The sequence below is a fragment of the Gymnoscopelus braueri genome (assembly GCF_963280865.1).
Source record: "Gymnoscopelus braueri genome assembly, chromosome: 15".
Lineage (NCBI taxonomy): Eukaryota > Metazoa > Chordata > Actinopteri > Myctophiformes > Myctophidae > Gymnoscopelus > Gymnoscopelus braueri.
Genome location: NC_137620.1, coordinates 9,446,220 through 9,458,637, shown reverse-complemented (window position 1 = coordinate 9,458,637; position 12,418 = coordinate 9,446,220). Strand labels below are relative to the sequence as shown.

At 39.9% G+C, this 12,418-nt stretch overlaps 1 protein-coding gene across 3 annotated transcripts; it reads right to left on the bottom strand.

Moving 5' to 3' along the window:
- Window positions 1–764: 764 nt before the first annotated feature.
- On the bottom strand, window positions 765–10,296 carry LOC308101743 (GTPase IMAP family member 8-like). Of its 3 annotated transcripts, XM_080451208.1 has the most exons (7): window positions 10,139–10,276; window positions 7,846–7,899; window positions 7,701–7,749; window positions 7,006–7,670; window positions 5,638–5,756; window positions 3,880–4,684; window positions 765–3,532 (listed from the first exon to the last, which is right to left on the bottom strand). In XM_080451208.1, the coding sequence occupies exons 2-7, from the start codon at window positions 7,874–7,876 to the stop codon at window positions 3,363–3,365; spliced, it is 1,839 nt and encodes a 612-aa protein (XP_080307334.1). In that variant the 5' UTR covers window positions 7,877–7,899; window positions 10,139–10,276; the 3' UTR covers window positions 765–3,362. The 3 variants fall into 3 exon arrangements, with proteins under 3 accessions (XP_080307334.1, XP_080307333.1, XP_080307332.1); XM_080451207.1 differs by having other exon boundaries at window positions 7,006–7,749; window positions 10,271–10,296; XM_080451206.1 differs by having other exon boundaries at window positions 7,006–7,749.
- Between the last annotated feature and the right edge of the window lie 2,122 nt (window positions 10,297–12,418).

The following is a 12,418-nucleotide window of genomic DNA, read 5'->3' as shown; positions in this document are numbered from 1 at the left end:
TGCTCAAAATGGTGATGCCAAGTTGGAAGTGAATGAAAGCAAGTTATGATTTTGCACAAAATCATACTATACCTCCAACACATTAAGATGACAGACATTTAATATTTAATAGGACCCAAGTACAAACAGATTTCAAAGTGTTATTCAAAGTGTAATTCATATTTTTTTTGAAGAGATAAATTGAATTATATTACCCAGTTTTAAATGTTTAACGGGAGGAATATTTAAAACCATCTTTTGCACGGGTATGGTGGTTGCAGACTCTGATTGTCGGGATCAATTCGTTTTACAGTTTTCTGATCCAGTCAGAGCGGATATAACCTTGCGTCACAAGGCAGTGAAAACTAGAGCAGATATCGATATGCTGTAGAGTTAGGGTCTGTGCTCCTCAAAATGATTCCCCACGGTCAGAGGCATCATAGTTATGTCATTAGAAAATCTAAGAATTAGGTTTTTTCGATTCTATGTTCACATATTTGGGAAATTTTTAACCATTGTTTTAGCCGTGTTATAAAGGTACACAGGGTGGCGCCTTCCCTTAGAGTGACTGCGAGGCTATTCCATCGCACGCTTCCCCTGATGGAGAGGACATCCTGTCCAAAAGTGGTCTGCCTACGATGGACCTCACAGTCCCCTCTGGTGTCTGACCTAGTGCCGCACGTCCAGTGTCTCTCTTCCTGTGGATGAAATCTCGCACTGGAGAAGCCAATCCATGTAGACAAAGCAGAGACTTTTAAAATCCTTAAAATTATCAAAGCTTTTTAATGAGTATAATATAAAACAGATCACACAGATTTGTCTCCAATATGTGATTATTTAGTCATCAATAGCCTACATAGAAACAATTTCAACACAACAATGCAGTAGCCTACAGGGAAATACATTTTTAACTAATACATTGTAACAGTATATACATTTATATAATTTGTATCAAAAAATACACATTGAAATATAAATATATTGAGATACACTGCATAATGTTGAGAAGAATGAAGACCCAGGTGTTCAAAGAGTGTTCAAATATTCAGTTTTCCCTGAAATGATGAGTTACAACAGAGTAATTCTAGTAAAGAAATGAGCGGTGTGTATTAAATATTACTGTGTTCTTACAATGATCCTGTATGATGAAATTACATTCATGAACATTTTGAGCAAATTTTATTTTCAAAATCTTTGTATTGAGATTTTAACAGAAACCCAGGGGCGAGTATACAGAACAAATAAAAAATAATCTTCACAAATGGTCTGGATTCAACCAATGACATGAAGGATACATTTTGGTCAGACATAAGTCCAAAGTATCAATGACACCAAATATTGATTGAACAGAGATCCCAACCTCCCCCCACCCTCAATCCCCAAGATTATCCAGGACATAAGGCACAATCTCAAAAAAGAAATAAATAAAATAATGAAAAATAAACAGAGCAGATGAATAAAGGAAATATTGTGTTCGTTGCAATTTAGTGTTAGTCATAACATAAGTACACCACGCTACGTAGTTTGTGTATTGTGATAGAATGCCATAAATGGACCCCAGGTCTTATAGAATATTTTCTCAGAACTAGTAATTGAGAAACACAACATCTCCAGTTTAAGGCAAGACCTTATAACACAAAGCCACTGACCGAGCACGGGCGGGGCAGCATCCTTCCACTTTAGCCAAACTGCACGTCTGGCAAAGTGAGCTAATGTTAACGTGTATACTTGTGTGATTATAATGTACGTGACATCATGCTTGTTGATTGGTTTCTGTGGGTTCATCAACCTATAGGAGGAGATGGTCTCTCCATTGTTTCTGTGAGGGAACCTGAAGATCTTTACACTGAAACATTATTCATGTATGAATGATGATGCATGTTCTTAGGAAAAAGGTGTTTTCATTACAACTGTGTGTGTTGGCAATAGTGTGTGGGAGTTCTTTCTTATTTATTTTTTTAATATAAAACTGCCCACAAAAAGTTTGTAAACTTATTATTTCTTGATTATTTCTCCCTTCAATAATATCAATTTGGTATTGTGTTTTATATCATATTTATCGTTGATTAGTCACCTTTACAACGATGTATAATTTGTAAGGATTGTGCAATCGTGGAATGAGTAACACAGCTAAGCGTGTGGGTAGCGCCTCCCAAAAATGTGCCAAAATCCCCCAATATGCTTCTGTTGGTAATCGCTCTTGTTTTGAGCGACGTACCAGCACACACCTGCAGGTTGCTCAAAACGAGAGCGATTACCTACAGAAGCATATTGGGGGATTTTGGCAATTTCTTTGTTGGCACTACCCACACGTTTAGCTGTGTTGCTTATTCCACGAATGCCTGATCCTTACAAGCTGTACCTTGTTAGCCTGGTTCCAGACCATAGACCCCGCCCACTCTCTGAGTGGACTGCCTCTTGGTCTGGTGTTGTAAATGTGAACCTAGGATTTATTCCGTACAAAATGTATTGTCCAATGAGAGTCGGAGGTGGTGGTGGGGATCCCTTAGGATTGGTTTAGGTAAAGTCTAATCCCCTCCCCCTTGTAATCGCCTACACTGGAGCCAATGTCAGACTGAAGCTCCATGCAGCTTCAGTCTGATAATCAGGCTAGTACCTTTTTGTAAAGGTGACTAATCAACGATAATAATTATATAAAACACAATACCAATTGGTATTATTAAACCGGAGAAATAATCGACTGAAGTTACGTTTCCGAACTTTTGTGGGCAGTTATATAATTTGATATGCTATTGTTATACAGCAGTGAAATGGCATAACCGTGGTCCTTATAGAGCACCGAAGTCTGACGTAATTTACACATCCTAACGGTTTTTCCCCCCTGTTCTGAATCCCCATAGACGTGTTTAATATCGCGTCAAATAAGAACTGTGTTCCAAAAATAAACAAATGACCCCGGCGGTTTTACTCTTATGGATATGAAGCATCAACTGACGATGAGAAAACGCTAATGTTACTTCTGACGAATTAGTGAAATTTTCGGCAGAAACGGACTGTATCAAATATGAGTGACTGACTATCATAAAGGATACAGAGCCACCTCCCTGACGATATCGCCGAGACAGTTTTATTTTTGGACCACAATTCTTATATGAGACGATTCTAAGATGACCCAATGTTATTCTCCATAGCGATATTACTTTACGAACCAGGGGATGGACGAGTGACGTCAGGACTTCTGTACTCTATTTGCACAATGCACTTCCTATGAATTGACAGATGGGTGAAGCATTGTTTCTTTTTAACTTATTGTACTCATCCTGCACCAGCAAATATTTCCCTTAATTAAAGAATTAACAATCAAGATATGTGTGATTGATGTCAAACTACAGTTTCATGACACATCTTCATCGTCTCTCACACTAATCAGTATCTGCCTGGCTGGGAGCTTCACTGAAGGTGTCATATCCTGAAGAAGTTTGTTTCCTCAACGAAGAGTATGCTATTGGTCCAGGATGTACCTCCAACAGCCAACCAGTAACCTTGGCGGTAGGTGTCCAGATGCCTGTTTCAGATGGTGTTCCACCACTCACTGGAACAGAAAATAACAGACATTTACAATGATAATAAAACAAGAAGAAAGAACTGCAACTGATCATTATTATCATCATGATCAATAACAAGAACAAGAATAGTGATAACATAATATATTATCAACATAATGTTACTACATGCATACTGTTTAATTTCACAAGGAGTTCATTTTAAGTTAATAATGAAAGAGGGGTATTTACTATTCATACAAGTTTAGGTGACTCTTTTCAAGTGTTATGTTATCCACATTGCAAAGTTTATCTGATGAAGAAATGTTACAGTTGTAAAGGTCACTGTAAGAACGATCACATTGAATTCTGTAACAAATATTACACTGATACTCACAACTTGGAGTAATAAAATCCATGCTGTGCAGTCTCCTGACAGCTGGCTCCTTCATCACAAACTTCAACATCCTGTCTATCATCTCCTCCTCTCTCCTCCTCCATTCCTCCTCTCTCTTCCTCCATTCCTCCTCTCTCTTCTCCTCTTCCTTCTTCCATTCCTCCTCTCTGCTCCTCCATGCCTCCACTGCCTTCTTTGATTCTTCAGCAGTCAATGTCTGCTTTCCTATCAGTCTTTCCAACAGTGTATTCTGTCTTGTCTCATGTCCCACCATGAAGTGTGCTGTGTCTCTGACAGACCCGTTTTCTCTTGAGACTAAAGGTCCAAAGTGTCCTCTGTTCCTTGTCACCATGTCTTCTATTTTATCCATCAGCTTTGTTACTTCTGAAATGTCCCAGTCAGAGAACTGGAGAACATGGTACCAGTAGCCACATTTCTCCAGGAGCCACCTCAGAGCTTCTCCTTCAGACTCGATGTACTCCTCAACACATCTCGGTCCCAGCCACCATCCCTCTGTGAACAAAACCAGAGCGTGTCTCCAGACTCTGTCCCCCAGCAGCTCCATGTGTTTTTCTACTGATTTCCTGTCAGCTTCAGAGAAACTGGACATGACAGAAACAGTCAGCAGGACAGCATGGGGTCCAGGAGAACACAGAGTCACACCGTGTAGAAGGACGTCTTTGATCTTCTGTGATGGTGGTGTAGTAGTTGACCAGTCTGGACAGATTACCACGCTCACATTTCTTTCAGCAACTTGACTCTGTTGTCTGGCACATTGTGTCAGTTTAGTCTGGGTTTTAAACTCCTGGAATATGAAGATTAATGCATGTTGGTCATAATAATAATACAAATCCTCATTTTATTCTGTCTTAAATGAAGAGTTCTGTTGGAACAGTGGCAGAGGTTCAGACAGAAGTCTCTGAATGTGTTATTCTCCATCACTTTGTAAATAAATAAGACAGTGATTTAACTATTATATGGGGGAATAATTAAACAACCTACTGTAAATATGTGTGAAGGTGGTGAAAACCCCCTAAAAGATAATAAATTACCGGAATAGTAAAATACAGGGATTCATTGGAGTCTCCCACCTGGAATTGGAAATGCCATGTGGGAGATTCCTTGCTTTGTCTCCATGGAACTCTAGTATCTCTGAGTGCCTGCAGGCTATACAGTATGTTGCACAATCACTGTTCCTGGATCACCATTAACCCATTTTGTGCGGGAACCCCTATTTGTAACTATACCTTTCAGGACGGGAACCCCTTTTAGGGTTCTTATTGCTATTTACAGTATATAGCAACAACATCTTTTTGTAATTTTTGAATAAATATTTGAAGTTTTTCAGAAAACTTAGGTCAGGATCTGGTCTAAATGGGTTAACCAAGTAGAACAAGAAAACTGGGTGCTCGCCGTGGAGTCTGCAGCTGTAAACGGCATAGCGTTACAAACGGTGAGATCGCTGGCACTCAACGTCACTTTTTTTAATAAAACTCTGGCACCGAATGTGTTAAGTGTCTACCAGAATACTGAAGACAATGTACAGTAAATGGAATGGCAAAGCGTTCTTATCTTATCTAATGCATTGCAATGCAATGCCAAGGCTTTGCAATGCATCATACATGACAGCCGATAACATTATCATCATAAAACATTTATATTTGATCTCTTTAATTTGAGGCAATTCATATTCACACATTATACGCTTTAAAACACAATCATATACATTATAACAACATTCATTATAATATTACTCACCTTGCATAACGTTTCTGTAAACACAATCTTCTGCAGTATGTGATTTCCCGCTTTGCTCCTCTCATACTGCTCTCCACCAACCAACATAAGCCTGACATCTGGTAGACTCTGATGTTCTCCTGACAGACACAAATTCAACATTAGTTCACTTAACACTGATTTGACTATTTAGGACCTGGATTCAGAGATTCAGCTATATTAATTATTACACATTTATTTTTCCTAAATGTAGAGTTGACAATTATTTCCCCCCATTTTATCACTATTTAGTCATTATGCCAATTACTGAATTCCCCACTCATTTCTGTGTAGTCTTGACACCTCTGACCCCTAAACTGGTTCACCTACCAGTGAAGAGCCTCACATGGAGGACACAGTGGCCCTCATTTATCAAACTTCTATTACCAAAAAATGGGCGTACGGTCATCTCAATGCAACTTTCAGCACTCATGAATTTGAAGTCAATTTTAGCCTAGCCAACGCTCAAATCGCATGTCAGGCCTCAGGCTCATGGTCCCAAAGTCTGCATATAGTTTGAGTGCGCACAATACACCCCCGGGTATAGACTAGTACAATAGATCATAAAAATAAATAAAATTTGACAAAAACATTTACATGTACATACTAATCTACATGTGATTTAATATTGTTATAATAAAAAAAAACTATTTATAGTTAATATCATTTGTAGTGACTAGTCCATACCCAGGGATGTATTGTTCACACCCAAACTATATGCAGAATTTGAGACCACAACCGCGACAACACACTTTTGGAGAAGAGCGCTGCTCATTCGATCCTCATTGATTTATGACCTGACGTTGAATCGTTACCACAACCATGAGAGGTACGTGTTGAAGTTGTTTCAGCAAAAACATATTATCCAAAGTGTTATCCATCTGTGCTGCCGTTCTGTCTATATGGCATGGTGTGTCAGTAGCGCCGAAGCTAGGTCCACTTACCGTCTGGCTGGGTTATGGGACCACGACTGCGGCTACAGATCATATAGCCAGCAGGGGCCGTAACCGTGACAACAGATCTCATAGCCTGTGGCAAGAAATGTTAACAAACCACTTAAATTTGGGGAAAGTGAAAAATGGGCTTTGACTCTCTCTTGATAATGGCAAAGGTCAATGCCTGTGTGCAAGTTCACATCAATACGGTGGGTTAAACCACTGAGGAAAACACTTTTAGACAGAAGCACAGACAGACAGACAGACAGACAGACAGAGGTTTCCTCATTGTTTAGTAGGATACTTTACCAGCCAGAGAGGTAGGATATTGTACATGAGATATGACTGACAGACAGACAGACAGACAGATAGACAGATAGACAGATAGACAGATAGCATTTTTTATAAACGTCACCTTCAAACAAAGCTTTCAGAGCAGTTCTTTGTCTGAGTGTCCCGGTCATGAGTGTCTGGACACGTTTTACTATGTTCCTCTTCCTCTCTGACCACTTCTCTGCAACATCTCCATCAACTTCATAGTGTCCACCTCTGTTTCCTGCTACCATCTCCTCTATCTTCTTCAGCAGCTCTGTAACCTGAGTGTCATCTTTCTTCTCATTGTTGAAGACATAGTACCTGTTCCCACATTTGTCAACAAGCCAACGGAGGTCTTCGCCTTCAGCCTCAATGCGTTGCTCAATGCTTGTGTCTCCCAGACAGTCTCCATTGGTGAACACTACAATAGTGTGACTCCACACTCCCTGTGTCAGAAGTGTCATGTGTTCCTCCACCGAAAGTCTCTGTGCTTTGGTGAATGCATCATGAAGAGGAACCATCAGAAGAACCCCATGTGGTCCAGGAGGACAGAGATACACACTGTTCTGGATCTCCAGTTTGTCCATCTCTGAAGTGGACTGTAGTGGACTGTTGTAGGACCAGCCCGGTGAATCGACCATTGTCAGATGTCTCCCTGCTACTTCACCATGTCTTACCTCACTGTCTACTGACCTCGGACCAGTCAGATCTCTGCCCAGGATGATGTTTCCCAATGAACTCTTTCCACTTGGGTTACCATCACGTGAACTCTTTCCACTTGGGTTACCATCACGTCTCCCCCCGATCAGAACAATTCTCAGTTCTGTCGGGTCGCTGCTCTTCCCTGGTTGGAAAAATAAATGACAATGGAAAAATTAATTCACACATGTGACCAAACAAGTATCAGTTTGCTGATTTTGACAATTTTAATAAAACTCACCTCTGATGCTAGCTGAGGTGCCACTGGACATCCTGTCTACAGCTGTTGAATGAACTGTAAAAACCTACAATTAGTTACAATAATCTCTAACTATTACTGCAGTTATTATGCAAAAAAAAAAAAAATAGCCTACTTAATCTAGTTTTGAGTTTGCTTGTTCACCGCACGCACTTGCTCGGACATATGCACTCACATCATGCTACGGAGTATAAATTAGGCTTTAGAAGTAAAGTTGTGAGCACAGCAGTGCACCGTGTGTAAAATTTATAAAACAGTGGATAAACTTCTCCAACTGTCAGATGTTTCTGATCTGGAGGAGCCGGAGCGGTATTTCCACCCGCAGACTAGGACGAAGCCCTGCAGCTCAAACCATTCTTTGTTTGTTTTGTTTTCAATGGACCCTTCGCTAAGCCCCACCCACTCCACACTGTGACTGGTGGTGCGAAGTTATAGTCACACCCAGGCCTGGCAGCGCCTGGCAAGCTCTGCTTCTCACCCATTATCTTTGATCGATCAATTCAGGCGCAAGAGCTTCAATATTTCTTCTAAATCTAGTCAACAAGGCCTGCAGTAGGCTATGCACTGGAAAATGTGCATGACATTATTTCAATAAACTAAAATGTTATGGGAAATGTTAGATAGAGGGAGTAATAGCCATGGATACACGACGGTCGACTGTCACGACCGTCATGGATGAACTGCAACCTGGTGTTTGCACTTTCTCCATTTAAGCCTGTACATCTACATAAACAAATTCATGCACATGGTATGAATTTGGTAGACATTCCAGTCTACTTTACAATAAGGTGTTTGCTTTCACAACAATCATTTTCAGTTACAAAACTGAAAATTGTTCAGTTAAAACATTTATATTTTTATTTTTGCTGTACTGTACTGTATCACTCTGGTGTACTCTGGCATTACAATAAAAGACATTACTTGCATAAAACAATCCACGTCAATGCCGTATGAACTGTTAAATGAGCCTATAAATTTATACAGTGTCTTATCTTGTCTGATATGCACCACTCCATAGGTCACTGATCAAACACATTGCATTATGTTATAAATATGGACTCAAGGTTGACTGTTTAACTGTTACATTATAAACATAAAACATTTGAGTACATACTGATGGAGGAATGCAGGTACTGTAGAGTACTTAAATGGTAAATATTAATTACTATTAATTGGAGTCGAGTTAAATAATTTTTTTTCAAACCCATTAACATATGGCAGCCTTTTAGAATGCACATTTGGGGGGGGGGGGTGATTTTGTTTTTCTTTGAGGACTTGGCGGGCCGGATTAAGATGGTCAAAGGGCCGGGTCCGGCCCCCGGGCCATATGTTGCCTGTGTGTGGCCTACAATGAGGTTATACGTTGAATGAAATCATTAACACTAATAAGATGGCAAATGCAAGTAGGCTAATAAACTGCTCTGTTACAGCAAGGACAGTTATGATACTGTAATAACACAATTAACACAAAATTGGAAACATGAAATGTCATTCAAATGGCACAACTAAAATGCATAAATTACTTAATACTCCATTCTGGTTCCATATATCATGTGAGAAACAATTAGCCTATGTCACCAATAATTAGCAGAGTTCTTTTTTTTTTCTTAACATACGACGTCACACTGATAAGAACCAGTATGCGTGCAACCAGTATGTGCGCAATGAAACCCATTCTGTCAGGTCTCGCTAGGACGCGCCTCACTAGCCACCAGGGCCGGACTGGGACCAAAATTCAGCCCTGGCATTTTGGTTCGGACCGGCCCACCACCCCCCGGGCCGTTTTGTCAACGGGGGGGTTTCACTGTTTCAGCCCAGCCCTGCACATGAACTCTGCAGCCGCACTGAGGCCCCTACTGGAAAGCATCTCAGCCCAAACATTAACGAAACTAATAAATGGGCCACGCGACCCTGAAATGACCGTAATAATCCTAAAACGGGAGCGAAAATATTTTTTGAAAAAAAAAAAACAAAAAAAAAACTTTTTTTTTTTTTTTTTTTTGTGGTCCAGCGGCCCACTGGCACGCGGCCCACCGGGCATTTGCCCGGTACGCCAAACGGCCAGTCCACCCCTGCTAGCCACAACACACAAGAAGGCCGTTGGGGTGTGCTGAGGTTGGAAATTGATTGCGTGAAACAATCACCTGTGCGTCCAGTCTCAATGTTAGTAAACAAATAATTGGTAGATTAATTGTGAAAGGCAGCTGCGTCAAGAATGTTTGATTAGCGTGGCAATACAATTATATAAAGAAACACAAAGGCAACATGCACTTACTCTGATTCCCTGATTCAATCTGGAACAATAAATTACACCGTTTTCACAAATTATCTCGAAACAATGTTCAAAGAATCGGGTCGGGATATTCATTGTCGGGTAAGTGGAGAGATAAAATAAGGAAACGCTCACTCTGACGTCTGACTGTTCAGCGGGTGCTTTCCCGTCAATGTCAGACAGTCAGATTTATTTCCTGAAGCCTAGACTGGGATCAACTTGCAGTTTGCAGGTTACTGATCCGGTCTGTGTCTAGAGTGGGTGGAAACGGTGCATGCATGGATGTGTGAGTGCCAATGACCGGATACAGTAGACGGGCTTTAAGCCGGATCAGCCTGGAAACCAGGCTTTCCACACTGTAACATGGAAAGTCCCACGCCCCCAGCACCGCGGAGGATTATTGAAGCTGCAGTCTCCTGGTGGTCAAATCTGGTATTGCTAGACGTCCTCATTTAAAACGCAACTGCACATACTCTATCGTCTGAAACGCTAGTGCGCCTGCTCTTTTGACACCAACGTTGGTGTCAAATCAGGAAGTACAGTGTTTTCGGCATGCCTCATGCTCTGGGTGAGCAACTTCATTGAAATGAATTGGTGGGGGCTGGTCCGTCCGTTCTCTAGTTCTCATACTCTTTGGGAAAGTCTGGTGGTGACGCAAAGGTTACCCGAGGCAACAGAGCTCTCCACCATATTTGGCTCTATAACTATAGAGGGCAGGGCGAGGCTCTGACGCATTGAGTTATTATCTGACGCATAATCAGTGGTGGAAAAAGTACTCACATGTTTTACTTAAAGGGATATTTCACTTTCAAAAAAACTTTGGGTCATTTTATCGTCTACTCAGGCTTTTGTGAACCCCCCAGACAGTTTTTAAGTTGCTTGATTCATTATTTAGATATTTGATATTCATTTTATCAGACACGCCCCCTTCCTATACAAACCCATTATAACTTCAAACTCCATTTTTAACATGTTAAATTCATCAAAAACACCCGTCCTTGGTTTTGGTGACTCACCCTGCCCTCCTAATACGCGAGGGGGCCGTGTTTTTTCAATAACTTTTTTCATTTATTTTATTAATTTTTTTAATTGTATTTAATTTTTTTTCATTTTCCAAATTTTTTTTTAAAAATAAATGAAAAAAAATATCGAAAAAACACGGCCCCCTCGCGTATTAGGAGGGCAGGGTGAGTCACCAGAACCAAGGACGGGTGTTTTTGATGAATTTAACATAAAAGTATCAATACTGCAATGCAGAAATACTTACTAGTAAAAGTCCGGGCTTAAACATGTAGTCGAGTAAAAGTAGGCTACAAAAGTATTGGTATCAAAATGTACTTAAAGTACCAAAAATAAAAGTTCTAAAATGTTTGAAAATAGCAGATCTACAAGCTCACAACCAGTTGTGATTCAAGGCGTTGTAAGCTTGTAGATCAATTATTTTCAAATAAAAATAGGGATTAAGTGGTTTAATGCATGTTTTATAAGGTAATAATTTATCTGCAAAGTAACTAGTAACTTAAGGAGCACAACATTTGCCTCTGAGATGTAGTAAGTAAAAGTATAGACAATTGGAAATACTCCAAAAGTAATAGCACCTCAACATTGTATTTAAGTACAGTACTTGAGTAAATGTACTTAGTTACTTTACACCACTGGTTATCACGCAGGTGCACGTGTAAAATTAGGCCACTTCATACAATCTTCATCATGTACATGCACTGATCCTCTTCTTTCACTAATGTCTAGGAACAGATACCAGCTATATGCTCAGGCACCTTATTTCAAAATCTCATGTACATAATCAAATGTTTTTGGATGGATAGGCTATGTGTATTATGTAGATACATTGTCTCTTTTGTATTCCTTCTTTTTTTCCCTTCCATTTTTTAACTTAACTAAATGGTGCTTATTCTTAACTAAACAAATTAATTAAACCCAGGCAAAAACATAAACATATTAACAGAGCACAACTTTAATAAATGCTCAACTTTTAATTCCCTAATATATTTTCTGTCATGTGTGTACACATAGATATAGCATAGGTATAATTACTTCAAAAGCACACACCCTATTAGTAACTAGCATCATCTTATGGTGAGATTTGATATTGTCTCCTGGTATCAGGAATGCAGGCCATGAGCTGCTTGATGGAGAGTGGACAACACATGACTTCCCTTTTTATGAAGTTCACAATATAGAAATACCATGAAAGGGAGGGAAATAACTATTACCAACATGTTTTAGTGTTCTAATATCTATTTCATTGACTACTAAAATGTA